Below are 13725 nucleotides of genomic sequence, written 5' to 3'. Positions count from 1 at the left end.
CCCAAAGGTTTAGATACTTTCTTCAGTACATGGGTAGAGCAACCAATTGGCAAATTGGTACTCCATAAGCATCTCACAATCCAACACCCCAAGACTGTTCTAATAAGGCTATTGGTCACTTACTGTATATTAATATCTAGGTTTATGGAATAAATACAATTAAGGTATTCTGCTTCCATTTTTTCTAATGGACTTTTCAGCATGTGTGTTTAACATGTGTGTTAAACGTTATGTATGTTACATATATTACTTTTTAAAGTAACAATAACTTAATGCATACTTATTTCATGAAAGGAAAAATGCCAGCATTACTTAACCCCTCATGCACAAAGGGTCTTTTGGCATTATTGCACCTAAATTACATACCCCAAAATAAATGGCTAGTGCACTGCTTATCTAGTAAAGGAGCTGCAAATGACTGAAGAGTAGCAAGTACAACACTTCAGATTTTTAAAAGCACATTATTTATATTAAATAAAAACATTTGTTTAAACCAATATCAACTAATTGAAACACAAAAATTGGTGCTGTAGGGTTTTCTCTGTGAAAAACTGGATTTTACAGTTCATAACCAAAACATTTTATGATACACAACTCTGGAATCAATTTTCTTTGGTACACCCAATCTGTCAGCTATCATTATACCAAGGTTAGATGTCATATCCCATATCATTGCAAGTTATGCTGTTTGGCACAAGGTGTCCCCTGTTTGGAAACATAGTATCCCTTTAGGAAACATTTAGTCTCTTGCACCTAAACAATTTATCAAAACAAGTATTGCAGTAGCAGTTATATATATTTTGTTTTTATTATCTAGAAAACAAATGCGTATACACACTCTTTTTATATTACTCTGAAGTAACAAGTAAGCAATATATAACTGTGTGCATATAATTATGTACTCATCCAAACCTTTACTTTAAAAATTATTTTTCATCTAGCCCTTGAAACAATTTCTGTTTACCACTAGACACGGAGGAAGCTTACATTGTGTACGCTAGATTAGGGCTTTTGTCCTACAATTAACACATCTTGTCTTGCCTTCTGTTCCAGTTGCCACAGAATAGTTCAGTGTGTTATTTATTTTTCTCCTTGTTATTGCTTTTCTTTTGCATTTCACATCTGGAATAAACTAAGTACATTTATACAATTCAATACATGCTTCTTCTGGTGCTGGGTTACGGAGATGAGTACAATACCTTTGGGCTCAAGGCAAGAAATGGACAATCAAGAGCTAGTTATATAGATACTTAATCTAAACCAGTGTTTCTTAGCCATATTTGAGTTACAGGCAGCCATCACAGGCACATGAGAACATGACACTTGTTGTCAGCATAATCCATCCCACCTCCTCCAATTGACAGAGCAGAGCAAGATGTGTTTTTTTTTTTTTTGGGTCTCGTTTCTAATCACAATTGATTCACTGAGTGCTTGCTTCATAATCCCAGCTCTTAACGGGGCCACACTTTGATTGAATTTCCCATTTGTAGTCATGCTCATTTCTCAATTCAATTTGGGGAGTGTGGGTTTGTGGCTGAAAGTGAATAAAAAAAGAGATAAAAAATATTGCACAGCGCATTTGATCCATTTGTTATTATCAGGGGTGATAATTTTAGTGGGGAGACAAGGTTTGGGATTATACTGTGAACAAGCCACTTTCATTTTTTTTTTTTTTTTCATCATGCGCTAACTAAACAGCGACGTTAGCATCATGATAAAGTGACAGTCGAAAAGAGGGGTCTGAAATTTTGAGAGGCACAAGTACAGTGTAACAGTACTTACAGGTACACTAAGAAACATTGCCTGTACTCCCAAGTTAAAACTAAAAGAGCACTGCTCAGTAACTAACATAGGGAAAACATGCAGTAGTCCAGGTATGGTAGTTGAACCCATGACGCTTAAACTTTAAAAGAGCACACCATGATGTTTCAATGTTATACTAAGGCAGCACTTACAAATAAAGTGTAGCATCATGTCTTTCGTCAAATGTGTCGTTCTGAGTAGAGTCAAAACCGTGATTAGAATCTGACACAAGCTTTGTGTGTAACTGCACATTTACTTACTAAGATGCAATTTACTTCCTGTCTTTTATGTACAGCTGAGGCATGTAATATGAATGACGAATCAGACAAGTATACATAATTATAATGGGCTGAAACTCAACTATCCAATGGTAATTGTACCCTTTCACTGTATGTTGCTTGAAGTTGATGAGATCCTTGATAAAAGCAGACTCACTCAGTTGTGACTCGCTGCTCTTCCCAGGGTATATATGTGCAAATTGCATATCTTCTTATATAATACGCTACTGTGGCTGTTTGTTTGTCTTTCCAGGATTTTAAATCACCTGTAGCTCGCAAACTGTTTGACCTATTGACCTGAAATTCGGTACACATATACTACGTGACGTCTACTATCCGCTTTCGGGGTGATGATTGACCTCCAAGGTTATTCCTATTTTTATTTTATTGTAGAATCAACTCACAACAGTGGACAGCAGGGAGGTTGTGCAGCACATGCGTACAGGTGCCGTTCTCATCTCAACCACCTTCGCTGTCACTTCCCCTACCTCTTCATATCTAAAATCATTCTTGAGGCAGATTGAAGACTTAAGTGCCATCTTAAGTGAAAAATTAAAGAAAACGTACAAAGTAATTGCAACACAAACACTGGTTTTTAATAATGAAAGACAACATGGAAACTTATGATTTATTTGAATGAAGACACCATTGGGTATGTAAAAAAATATCATTATTGCAGTTGTTTTCTGTATCTGGATATGTTGCTAATAAAAAAGATCATTGCTTGAACAACCAGAGTAAATAAACCGGTGTGCTTAAGGAACTAGCTGAATAAATAGTCAGAAAATCAATTATATTGTATTTTTCATCTTCATATTTTAAAGACGAAAATTATTGACCAAACCAATCAAAGTGATAGACTAATTTGCATTGTGATGTGGCTCAAAATGAGAAAAAAAAAAACTTACTTTGGGCTTCTGACAGATTAGTTTTTCACTGTTTATTCTGTTGCATCTGTTACACAAAACTGATCAATAAACTAACTAAAATAATTTGTTATTCATAGGCAAGTGATAATTAAAACTGTTTAGTATTAGAAATTATTTTTACTTTATAGAAAAATATTAATGTGTTTGAAGGAAATACGTAAAATTTTGATTAACTTGCAGCTAATTATGGTAAAAATTTTTAACTGTACTGTTAATTGTAATTACATTTAATCGAACATCAGCCCTAGTCATAACAATGTAACTGAATAAGTCCAAAAAGAAGGGTTTTTTACCATTTTATAAAATTTGTTTTTAATTATATATTTAATTTATGTGATGTTTAAAGAAATGTTGCAGTTTTCATGGAAGTACTCAGTGTGTAAATGTTATGCCTTGCTATTGTATAATAATTTTATATTTTCATTATGGTTTAAAATGCATTTACATGTTACCCCTAACCAGCAACACTTGCTAGCAGCTATTCTGCTTTAGGTTATACACCATCTGTTCTGTTTTTGCAAGTGAAAGACAGATGGTGAGATATGGCTATTTGCTTACTTTAGTTGTATGAAGAGCACTCTTCATAAATGGAGAATGAAGACTGTAATTGTTGAGGCATCTTTTGAAAGCAGAAGCTGTGTGCAGTTGTTGACGTAATATTGCATATTCTAGGTCAGCAGACTTTACCCCACTGTGCTTAAAGGTCAGATAAGACAAAGACCACATTTCTTTTTTCGTTGGGGGTTGGTGGGTATGTTTTGGGGGTTGGTGGTGATGCAGAGTTCAGAGTACTTAAGTGGAAAATTGATGAAAATTCATGTAGTTTAATATGATTTAATTTGTAAGTTTGAATGACATTTATCAACACTATTTTGAATTAAGAATCTGTATAAATTATGGACTACTGGCTTCTTAAATACCTAAGACTTTATTCTGAAGGTCTGTACTGTTGAGTTTTGGCTAGCTAAAATATGAAGTATATAGCAACCATCTACTGTTGGCTTACACACAATCTATGAGGAAAAGCACAAATTAGAAGTGTTTCAGATTTGCAGAATTTAACCTAAATATAATGTGCCTAAATATGCACATGATAAACCAGTTGGGAAATGTCAAAAGGTGTTATTAGCTTCATTTGCTTACAGAGTTTCTTAAATAGTTTAAATTTGTGAGTACAGTTACACATTTTAGATATTAGTTATAAATGAACAGTCATAAACTCTTCCACTACCCTCACAATCAGAGAATATAAATATCCATCTATCAGTGTTCTTCATTCATGTCTTTTGCTTTGGTAAAAGGCTTCTTTCTACTTTCATAAAATATATTTTATTAATAGGAACAAAAGAAATCTGGATATACATTTTAGGTTGTACTTTGAGTTATGCTTGTTACTAGGCAGCTGCTTTTATAAAGTTAATTTTTTTAGTTGAAATATGTGTTGTAACATTTGCCACAAATTTAGTCTTAATCATCATGCATCTGAGCCCCCAGACTGTTTTCTAAGAACTTGATTTACAGGGTCAATAGGCCTCACATTAATCTGAGAGAATGACTGTGGCTTCAAGATACTACATCAAGGCTCCATCACACGTAATTTTTCAAGCAATTTTCAGTTATAGATTTCATTTTCTTAATCTTTGTCAGTTGGATGCTGTCAAAGCATAATAAAGTTTCACCAGTCGTGTAATCTGACATCCCAGTCAAACCAGTCTGGGACTTGCCTGACAGAATAAAACATGTTTGATCCTCACATTACATACTGAGATATATAAGACATTTAGGGGCAGGTTATGTGTGTGACAGAGCTGCTTACTAATGAGCACTGACCTGGAAGTACAGTATACGTATGTAATGCAGATACAAGAAACAAGTAACATGGATGTTTTAAACCTCATAAACAGAAAAGAGAGGCTTGTGTGCCTAATGTCTTGTTTTGTGAATCATGGCAGCACTGAGGCTGTCAGGCATTGCATTACATACTGGCTGTCAGAAAAAGTGGCGAACTAGACATACTTTATAAATGTGGAACTGTGCTGAAAATTAATCGCAGGTTTGTGTAATTTGCCAACCACTTTGATTACTATTACTATACTCTGGCATCCTCAGAGCAATGAAATCCTGTAAATGCAGTTACGTGTAACATCCTGTCTGACTCAAAGATGTGTGGTGTAACACCAGCCTTCTATAATTTGTTAATACTGTGAAATTAACCACCATAAAGCATTTTATTTGAAATTCAATAGCAAGTTTCATAACAATAACTAGAAAGTATTAAATACAGTATTTGTATATTGAGTTTATTTTTAATTGATCTAAAAGTCTTTCTTATATCTTACAAACTTACTGCTTATACTCCAATTTAGGTTTTATTATCTTAGAATGCTAGCTTTTTTATTACAAGGGAAACTGAATTACTTTACGCAGCAAAGCCTTAATTATAAGGCCACTCAGCTTTGGAGTAATGTGCTGGATCCTTTTTAGTCAATGTAAAATGTTTTTATGCATTTAGTTTAACAGCCTTTGACTATGGACTGGGAAGAAAAATTTTTTTAGATGAACTCATGAATCCAATATGGTTTACTAGTTATTACTATTGGTTTGCTGGCTTTAACAGTATTTTATTCATTTGTTATATCTGTTGTCCATCTTCTACATATGGTAGAAGATGCACCATTATATTCTGAATCCTAAGACAGAACTGCTTTGTTATTCTCCTGCACAGTCTTATCTATGGACCTTTCGTCTGGACAGAGTGGATTTTGTAGTTAGCTGGCTTATATCTATTTGATCCCATTTTAATACATGAAACTGTGGTTATAGCCTCAATGCCCACTTTATTAGGTCCACCCTTTCAACTGCTTGTTAACATAAATATCGGCTATTCACATGGCAGCAACTTAATGCATTTAGGCATGTAGACTTTGTCAAGAATACCTGCTGAAGTTCAAACCGAGCATCAGAATGGGGAAGAAAGGTGATTTGTGACTTTAAACTTTGCATGTTTGTTCGTGCCAGATGGGACTGGTCTTAGAAACTGCTGATCATCTGGGATTTTCACTCACAACCACCTCTAGGGTTTACAGAGAAAAGGGAAAAATATCCAGTGACTAACAGTTCTATCTGTAAATGCCTTGATGATGTCAGTGGAGAATGGCCAGACTGGTTAGAGCTGATAGAAAGGCAACGGTAACTCAAATAACCACTTGTTACAACCGAGGTATATAGAAGAGCATCTCTTAATGCATATGTTGAACCTTGAAGCAGATGGGCTACAGCAGCAGAAGAGCACACATGGTGCCAATCCTGTCAGCTAAGAACAGGCAACTGAGGCTGTAATTTGCACAGTCTCACCAAAATTGGACAAATGGAAGATATGAAAAATGAGCCTCAATTTCTGGTGCAACATTTGGATGGAAGGGTCAGAATTTGGCATTAACAACATGAAAGTATGGATAAATTCTGCCTTGTTTCTGTGGTTCAGCCTGATGGTAGTGGTATAGGGGATATTCTCTTGGCACACTTTCGGCTCCTTAGTACCAATTGAGCATAATTTAAATGCCATAACCCCCTGAATATTGTTGTTGACTGCAGTGTACCCATCTTCTGATGGCTGCTTCCAGTAGGATAACGTGCCATGTCACAAAGCTCAGATCATCTCAAACTGGTTTCTTGAACATGACAATGAGTTTACTGTACTCATCTGGCCTCCACAGTCACCAGATCCCAATCTAATAGAGCACATTTGGGATTTGGTGGAACAGGAAATATGCATTCATGAATGTGCAGCTGACAAATCTGAAACAACTGCGTGATGCTATCCTGTCAATATGGACCAAAATACCTGAAGAATGTTTCCAGCACCTTGGTGAATCTATGCCACAAAGAATTACGGCAGTTCTGAAGGCAAAAGGGGATCCAACCCGGTGCTATTAAGGTGTACCTAATGAAAATGTTAACAAAACTTTTTAAAAATTAATAATATGGCATGATTAAATGCATTCTTTGGGCTTGCTATGAAACACTTAAGTTTAGCCAATATTTTATTGTCCATGTCCATTTAAAATACAGCAACAAATAGTGATTTTACATTGTTCTCTTTCCATTGCCACTGAACATATATTAAACATTATAATCGATCAGTAGGTACTGAAGCAATGATATATAGACAAAATTACTGAATTACAAATTAATCACATGCTAAAGGATTAGTGGCAGTGGAGAAGAAAACGCATACCTGAGCATCAGATGAACTCTAGAGATTAATAAAACCTTGTAAGTATATACTTCTTACATAAAAATGAATGTCTAACAGACACAAATCGGCTAGTCAGTATTCTTACTGTTAAAATTACTATATTTCTACCTGCTTTACTAAAATTGATTGTATTTAAAAATTTAAATCTTAGAAAGTTTTTGAAAAAAAATCATGTACATAGATTCCAGATGGTGCTATATGTAGGGAGGTTTGCGAGTGAAATTCTACCAAATATACATCGATAGGGATTTTTTATTTATCACATTTCTTTTAATTCATTTTCACTTTTCAAAAAAGTTAGTCTGAAATTGTGTCTCCACAGCAGCTTATTGGCTTTTCTTAAATTCTAAAATCTATTTCTTTTGATAGGGCTTCAATGTCTTTAAAACATATTAAGACAATTGGAGGTTTGAGTAAAGTGAGAGTATGTGCAAAGTTCACATCCTATAAAAGATTACAGCATAAAACTTGAGTACACAATAAAATATGTATAATAATTCAAGGTGCAGCCAGGCCGTTTGTAATCACATTTAGAAGCCTTACTGTATGTTGCGTCAGTATGTCTACAAATATAAGTGAGCTAGTTAAAGTAAACATGATCCAATTAATAATTATAGTTATTTTGCAGTAATATGAGTGGGTGCAAAAGTTTTTTTCTTTTGCAGACTTTTTCATTCGGTGTATATAACATGCAAAATGTATACTGAGTTATATTTTACTGGTAAACTGAAAATATAATGAAATGTACCTTAAAGCTTATTGTGTCAGCCATCTTCCCTTCCGGGTAAATGTGAGTGCATTGCTATGTACGAAGGGAAAAAAGAGATGTGCATGGTCTATTCAACTCTGACTGTAGACACAACAATATCTGCAGCAACCTTTGCTAAATAGCCTCAAGTACTTGATTTAACACACAGATTTTCAGTTTTATATTTCATTGCATAGACACTTTTTTCCACTGCTGCCACATTTTGATGTACGTAAAGGTTATATGTGATATTTTTAAGTAAAAAAAGGTTGGTGTGTTTTCACTTTGCTTTCCACATCTGTGTCAAAACTTACCTAACACAGTCCCTTTCAAAAGTTGTTTTGAAACATCCCATTCTATTCCACTTTTGTCTCTGCTTCCCATGATTTAGATAGATAGATAGATAGATAGATAGATAGATACTTTATTAATCCCCAAGGGGGATATATAATATCCCCAAGAGGGAATATTGAAGCTCACCAGCTGTAATACATAGAATGCAGTTTCAGAACAATTATGTTTACCACAACATGCACAGCTAAAAAAAGAATAAAAAAAAAAAAAAAAACAGGTACTGTGCAGTTTTTTTTTTTTTTTACTAGCCAGCGATGCACATTAGGGGGCGGATAGAAAAAACTAATACTATAAGTTAGCAGCACCATGGTGTTTTTTTGCAATGTGTGATGAACTACTGACATTTGGAGAGTGCAGTGGATTCAGAAAGTATTCAGACCCCTTCATTTTGTTATTTTTTTATTTTATGTTGTTTATGATGTTAGTCTTTTGCTAAAATCATTTAACTTCATTTTTTTATTTCATCAAACAACACTCAATACATCAGAATGACAAAGCAAAAACATGGTTTAATGGTTATTTATTACAGGTAAACTGAAATATCACATTGACACAAATATTCAGACCTTTTGCTGTGACATTTGAAATTTGGCTCGGGTACTTTCCATTTTATTGATCATCATTGAGGATGTTCTACGCCTTGTTTGGAGTACACCTTTGGTTACTTCAGTTAATTGAACATGATTAGAAAAGGCACACACCCTTCTATATAAGGGCCCACAGCAAAAACAAGCTATCCATTCAAAGGAATCGCCTGCAGAGCTTAGTGACAGGATTGAGTTGAGGGCGCTGATCTGGGGAAGGCTCCAAACGATTTCTGCAGCAATGATGGTTCCCAAGGGCACAGTAGCCTCCATAATTATTAAATGGAATAAGTTTGAAATAACTGCAGCTCTTCCTAGAGCTGACTGACTGGCCAAACTGAGCAATCAGCAGAGATGGGCCTTGATAACAGAGGTAACTATGAACCTGACAGTCAATCTGGCTGAGCTCCAGAGAACCTGTGTGAAGATGGGAGAAACTTCCAAAAGGATAATCACCACTGCAACATTCCACTAATAATGGCTTTATTGTAGAATGACCAGATAATACATAAAAAGGCCACTTGGAGTTTGAAAAAGGGCACCTAATGGACTCTCGGACTGTAAGAAAAAATGTATTCTCTGGTTTGATAAAACCAAGAGTGATTTGTTTGGCCTCAGTTCTAAGTGTCACCTCTGGAGGAAACCAGACCAGCTAAATGCCATTCCAAAGGAAGCATAGTGGTGACAGCATTATTCTGTGGGGTTGTTTTTCAGTGGAAGGAACTGGAAAACTAGTCAGGAATGAGGGAAAGCTGGACAGAGCAAAAGTACAGAAACACACTTAACGAAAGCCTGCCCCAACTAACAGTGCAGTGACATTAAGTTCAAATCAAAGTCAACACAGGAGATGCTTAGGATCAACACTGTAAATGTTCTTAAGTGAACTAGCCAGAGCCCAGACTTTAACCCAATTGAACATCTCTGGAGAAAAATGGAAATATCTGTCTACCGATGGTGTTCATTTTGACATAGTTTTAGAAAAACTGCAGAAAATCACAAAACCAAAGTTTGTCGCATCATACCCAAGAAGAGTCCAAGCTGTAATTATTGCTAACCTAAGTACTGAATAAAGAGTCTGAATACTTGTATCAACGTAATATTTAATTTGTTAATCTTTAATAAATTTGCAGTCATTTCTAAAATCTTATTTTCGCTTTGTCAGTCTGGGGTATTGAAGTTACTTGATGAGGAAAAAATTTTATATAAATGATTTTAGCATAAGGCTGCAATACAACATAATGTGTAAAAAGTGAAGGGTCTGAGTACACAAGGATCATTCAGGATCTGAATGCTTCCTGAAAACATTGTATATCCATTACACATGAGGAGATAGAAGTTAACGGTCATCATCAAATTATAAAAAGAAATGCACATGGCTTATTTATATTGTTGTTTGTATCATACCAGTGCTCTTTCATACTCCGTGTATTCAATTTTAGAATTATCTCCAATTCTGTCAGTCAATGTTATCATTATTAATCTGTCTTTCTTCTGTATCTGCTTTTCCCTTTTCTTGCATCTGTGGCTGTAAAATAAGAAGCATCCACTCATACCAGGACTATTCATATTCCATGATCAACTTGACTTCATATCTTCAAACTGTTTAAAAAGGCTGGAGTTCTTAAAAAGGGCACAGAATTCTTTTATTTATCACCAATCTGTTGAGAAATTCATAATTTAAAGTGCTTTACGCACAGGTCCGCTTTCACAATTCAAGTGCTTGGCTATTATGATGTGGCCATATGTTAACCATCAGTCATTTTGAGCCTCACACTATCACAAGCATTTTTGGAAAATTTCAAGAATACGGTTTATAGCAGCAAGATGCATTTAGTGCTTTTAGGAACTGAATATTTATATCTCTGAATGATTCTCTGGAAAATGACACTTTTTTAAAAATTGAAAAATGAAAGAACAGGGATGACTGCCATTTGACAAGTGTAATTGCTTATTTTAAAGGTGTTCAAAAAATCAGACACATGCAGCATACAGATTTACATTGTCCTTTAAGCATGGCTTACTTAAGAAAATACTGAAAATGCAAAAAAATGGCTCATGTTCATTGTACTTAAGAAATAAAAATGCTGTTTAATCTAAACAGTGAATAAATACTGTACTTGTGTTATGAATCAAAGGACAAGGTGCAAAAGGAATGTTTTTGGGGTATTACTGTATAAATAAAATCAATAGTTGTACATTTACTTCTGAGTAATATAGGGCAAATAATACAATTTTTTTTGCTTTCTGTCAGGTAGTTTAATGGTAGTTTTAAACTTTTATAGTCTAGAGGGAACTACCATGGTTTTTGCTAAATTTATTTCATGGAAGTTATTCTATGTGAATGAAACAATTATGGAAAGTATCATATCCTGAATAGAGTATAATCATTAAAAAACTTTTCTGTGACCTATATTAAATTTGGTACAGTATCAGCAGCATCCCATAAAATTATTATTCATGGAATGTTTACTTCAAAACAGTGGCATGAACATAAAGTGTAATAGTTCTGTGTATCCAAAAATGCAAGTGATGCAGCACAGATTGAAATTATGTCACTATGAATTTTTAGGGTGTAACACAAAATGTGTTAATACGTAAATAATGTCAAAGAATTAAATCGAGTCACTGTAGAAAAAAAGTGTGATCCTGTATCTTCAATACCGGTCTCTCTTATTAAGCCATATACACCCAATTAACCATCTTATCACAGCTGAACAGACTGTGAACCATTTTAATGTGAGTCACACAAATTTCAAAAAAGTTGTATGTGCTCTGAGTCCAGCTGAAGGTGCTCAGGTAGGTTTGCCTTTCTTTTTTTCTTTTTTTTTTTTTTTTATATTTGTTAAATTATTTTTTTGTCAATGCTATCAGTTTTAAGGACACTTAGTCTTATTAGCCCAGTCATGTTAGCCTTATTGTTTTGGGGAATTTGTGTGTGCTACTTACATGCAGCCTTCAGTCCTAATGAACTTCACCCCAGCATGGCTTATTTATACAATTTTATATAACTTGAGTAAGTGCAGAGTAACTTGGTAAGCAATTTTGATAACGTGCTTTTGTTAATGACGCCAAGACCATATTAGATGGTCATCAGTTGTGACTATTCAATAAACTGAAATAAGTGATCAGGGTTTTTTTTTTTTAGAGATCCTTACTTTGAAAAAGATGCATAGAAAGATGCATTCAGTTAAATATTATGTTCTGTAAGGCTATTTATGCTCCTTTTGCTCTTAAAGTCATCTAATATAAGCTGAGCAGCTTTCTCAAGTTAGCATGTTATAATTGTTATTGGATCATTGGAGAGTCATAAGCATTTCAGACTTATCACAGACAGGCACAAAGGTGGAGCCTGGCCTGCCTGAAAAGTGTCTTTTCAGACTTTGTTTGGGTTGTAGATGGATGTGCTCTGAGCTCTGCTGCTGCTGCCTAACTAGCTAAGGCTCAAGTTTCCATTGAATGGTAACAAAGACTGTGGAGTGTATTCCATGCTGCAGCGAGCCAGTGGCATGCGTTTTCACCCCAGGTAAATTATTTCTTGTATTCTGATTCTAAGAGTTACTGCATTTTATGTGTCTTCCTGGAGTTTTGTGCTATTCGTTCTCTCTGCTGGCTTGAGATCCCCTGCAAGCTGTAAACAGCCTCTGTCATGCGAGAGTCTGAGCACACTGGAAGTTTGTCAAGCTAAGTGCATGGTGTAGGGGGAGGGGCAAACTTAACTGACTTTGTTGCTAGAATAACTGATAAAATTAACCTTACATGAAATATTTCTTACAAGCTTTCAACCTTATTATTATTTATTTTTGTAGAATGATTTTGAAGGACTGATGTTTTGATTTCTGGAACAAAAACCGGTAGTTTTGCATATGTGATTTATTTACCATACCAATATAGACAAATGTCCTACATTTAGACTGAAATCTAAAAAGTTTAAGGCACATATTTCATGTCTTGTGAAAATTGTACTTGTCTCCTTGGTACTTTTGTGTGGGGACATTTTTTGATACTTTATTCAAATCAATGAATTAACTATGTACTTGAAGATGAAAGACTATTTCTGTAACTTTTTTCTTCTGATTAGTTCCCACTTATTCCTTTTTGATCTGTTTTATTAAAGGTAATTTTTTTTCTAAATTAAAAAAAAAATAAAAAAGAAAAGCAACAGACATTGGATGATTTATAAAGTGATACTGTTATTTAATGGTCTTATTTCTTTTTCTCTACATTTTGAATTATTTCCTTTTTAATTTGTGTGTTTGTAATTCTGTAATTAAATTCAATGGTTAACAAAAGCAAAAGTTGCTTTTCAAAATATTAGTTTCATTTAGAGCATGTAGGTATTGCACAAACCTTTTTTCCTTTTTTATGTGCATGTGCTGAGGAGTCTTGTCAGGACAAAAGAGCATGCCGAGGAATGGTGGTCAGCTGTATTCTAATTAAGTAGAGCTATTGTTTGCTCATAAAGGAAGCCAATGCATTCCAGTGCTTTATGACTATTTATCAGGCAGAGTGTAGTGTGGGTTTGCAACACTCAGTTGCTGACACCTTGGGGAAATAATCTGCCATTGTCCTCAGAAAGGTTAGCAAAGGCAATATGAAGGTTCCCAGGCTAGCATCTCTGAGGCAATAAAGTACCTGTATGAAAGACAGCATATGGAAAATTAAGGTGTATACTTTTTTTTTTATTATTATTTTTACCGCAGAATTGTTTTGGATAAAACTTACATGCATGGCTTCTGAATTTTGAGTAGTGTATTGATCATTTAACATGGGT

At 34.6% G+C, this 13725-nt stretch overlaps 1 protein-coding gene across 7 annotated transcripts in view; it reads left to right on the top strand.

Annotated features, from left to right (window-relative positions):
- Positions 1 to 13725, top strand: part of LOC114646464 (transcription factor Dp-2-like) — a 128555-nt gene that overhangs the window by 16302 nt on the left and 98528 nt on the right. For 2 of the 7 annotated variants that reach the window (XM_051922919.1, XM_051922918.1), the window contains exon 2: positions 12761 to 12805. The exons of 2 other annotated variants lie outside the window; for them this stretch is intronic. Coding sequence is in view for 2 of the 5 variants with exons in the window: in XM_028794673.2 (XP_028650506.1) it covers positions 12411 to 12477 (67 nt within the window). In the remaining 3 variants the exon portion in view is untranslated. Of the gene's footprint in view, positions 1 to 12340; positions 12478 to 12760; positions 12806 to 13725 lie in introns of those variants that run through there. 3 more of the 7 variants (XM_028794673.2, XM_028794672.2, XM_051922917.1) reach the window with 2 other exon arrangements.

Source organism: Erpetoichthys calabaricus, chromosome 2, assembly GCF_900747795.2.
Source record: "Erpetoichthys calabaricus chromosome 2, fErpCal1.3, whole genome shotgun sequence".
NCBI lineage: Eukaryota > Metazoa > Chordata > Cladistia > Polypteriformes > Polypteridae > Erpetoichthys > Erpetoichthys calabaricus.
This window is presented reverse-complemented; position numbering and strand designations above follow the sequence as displayed.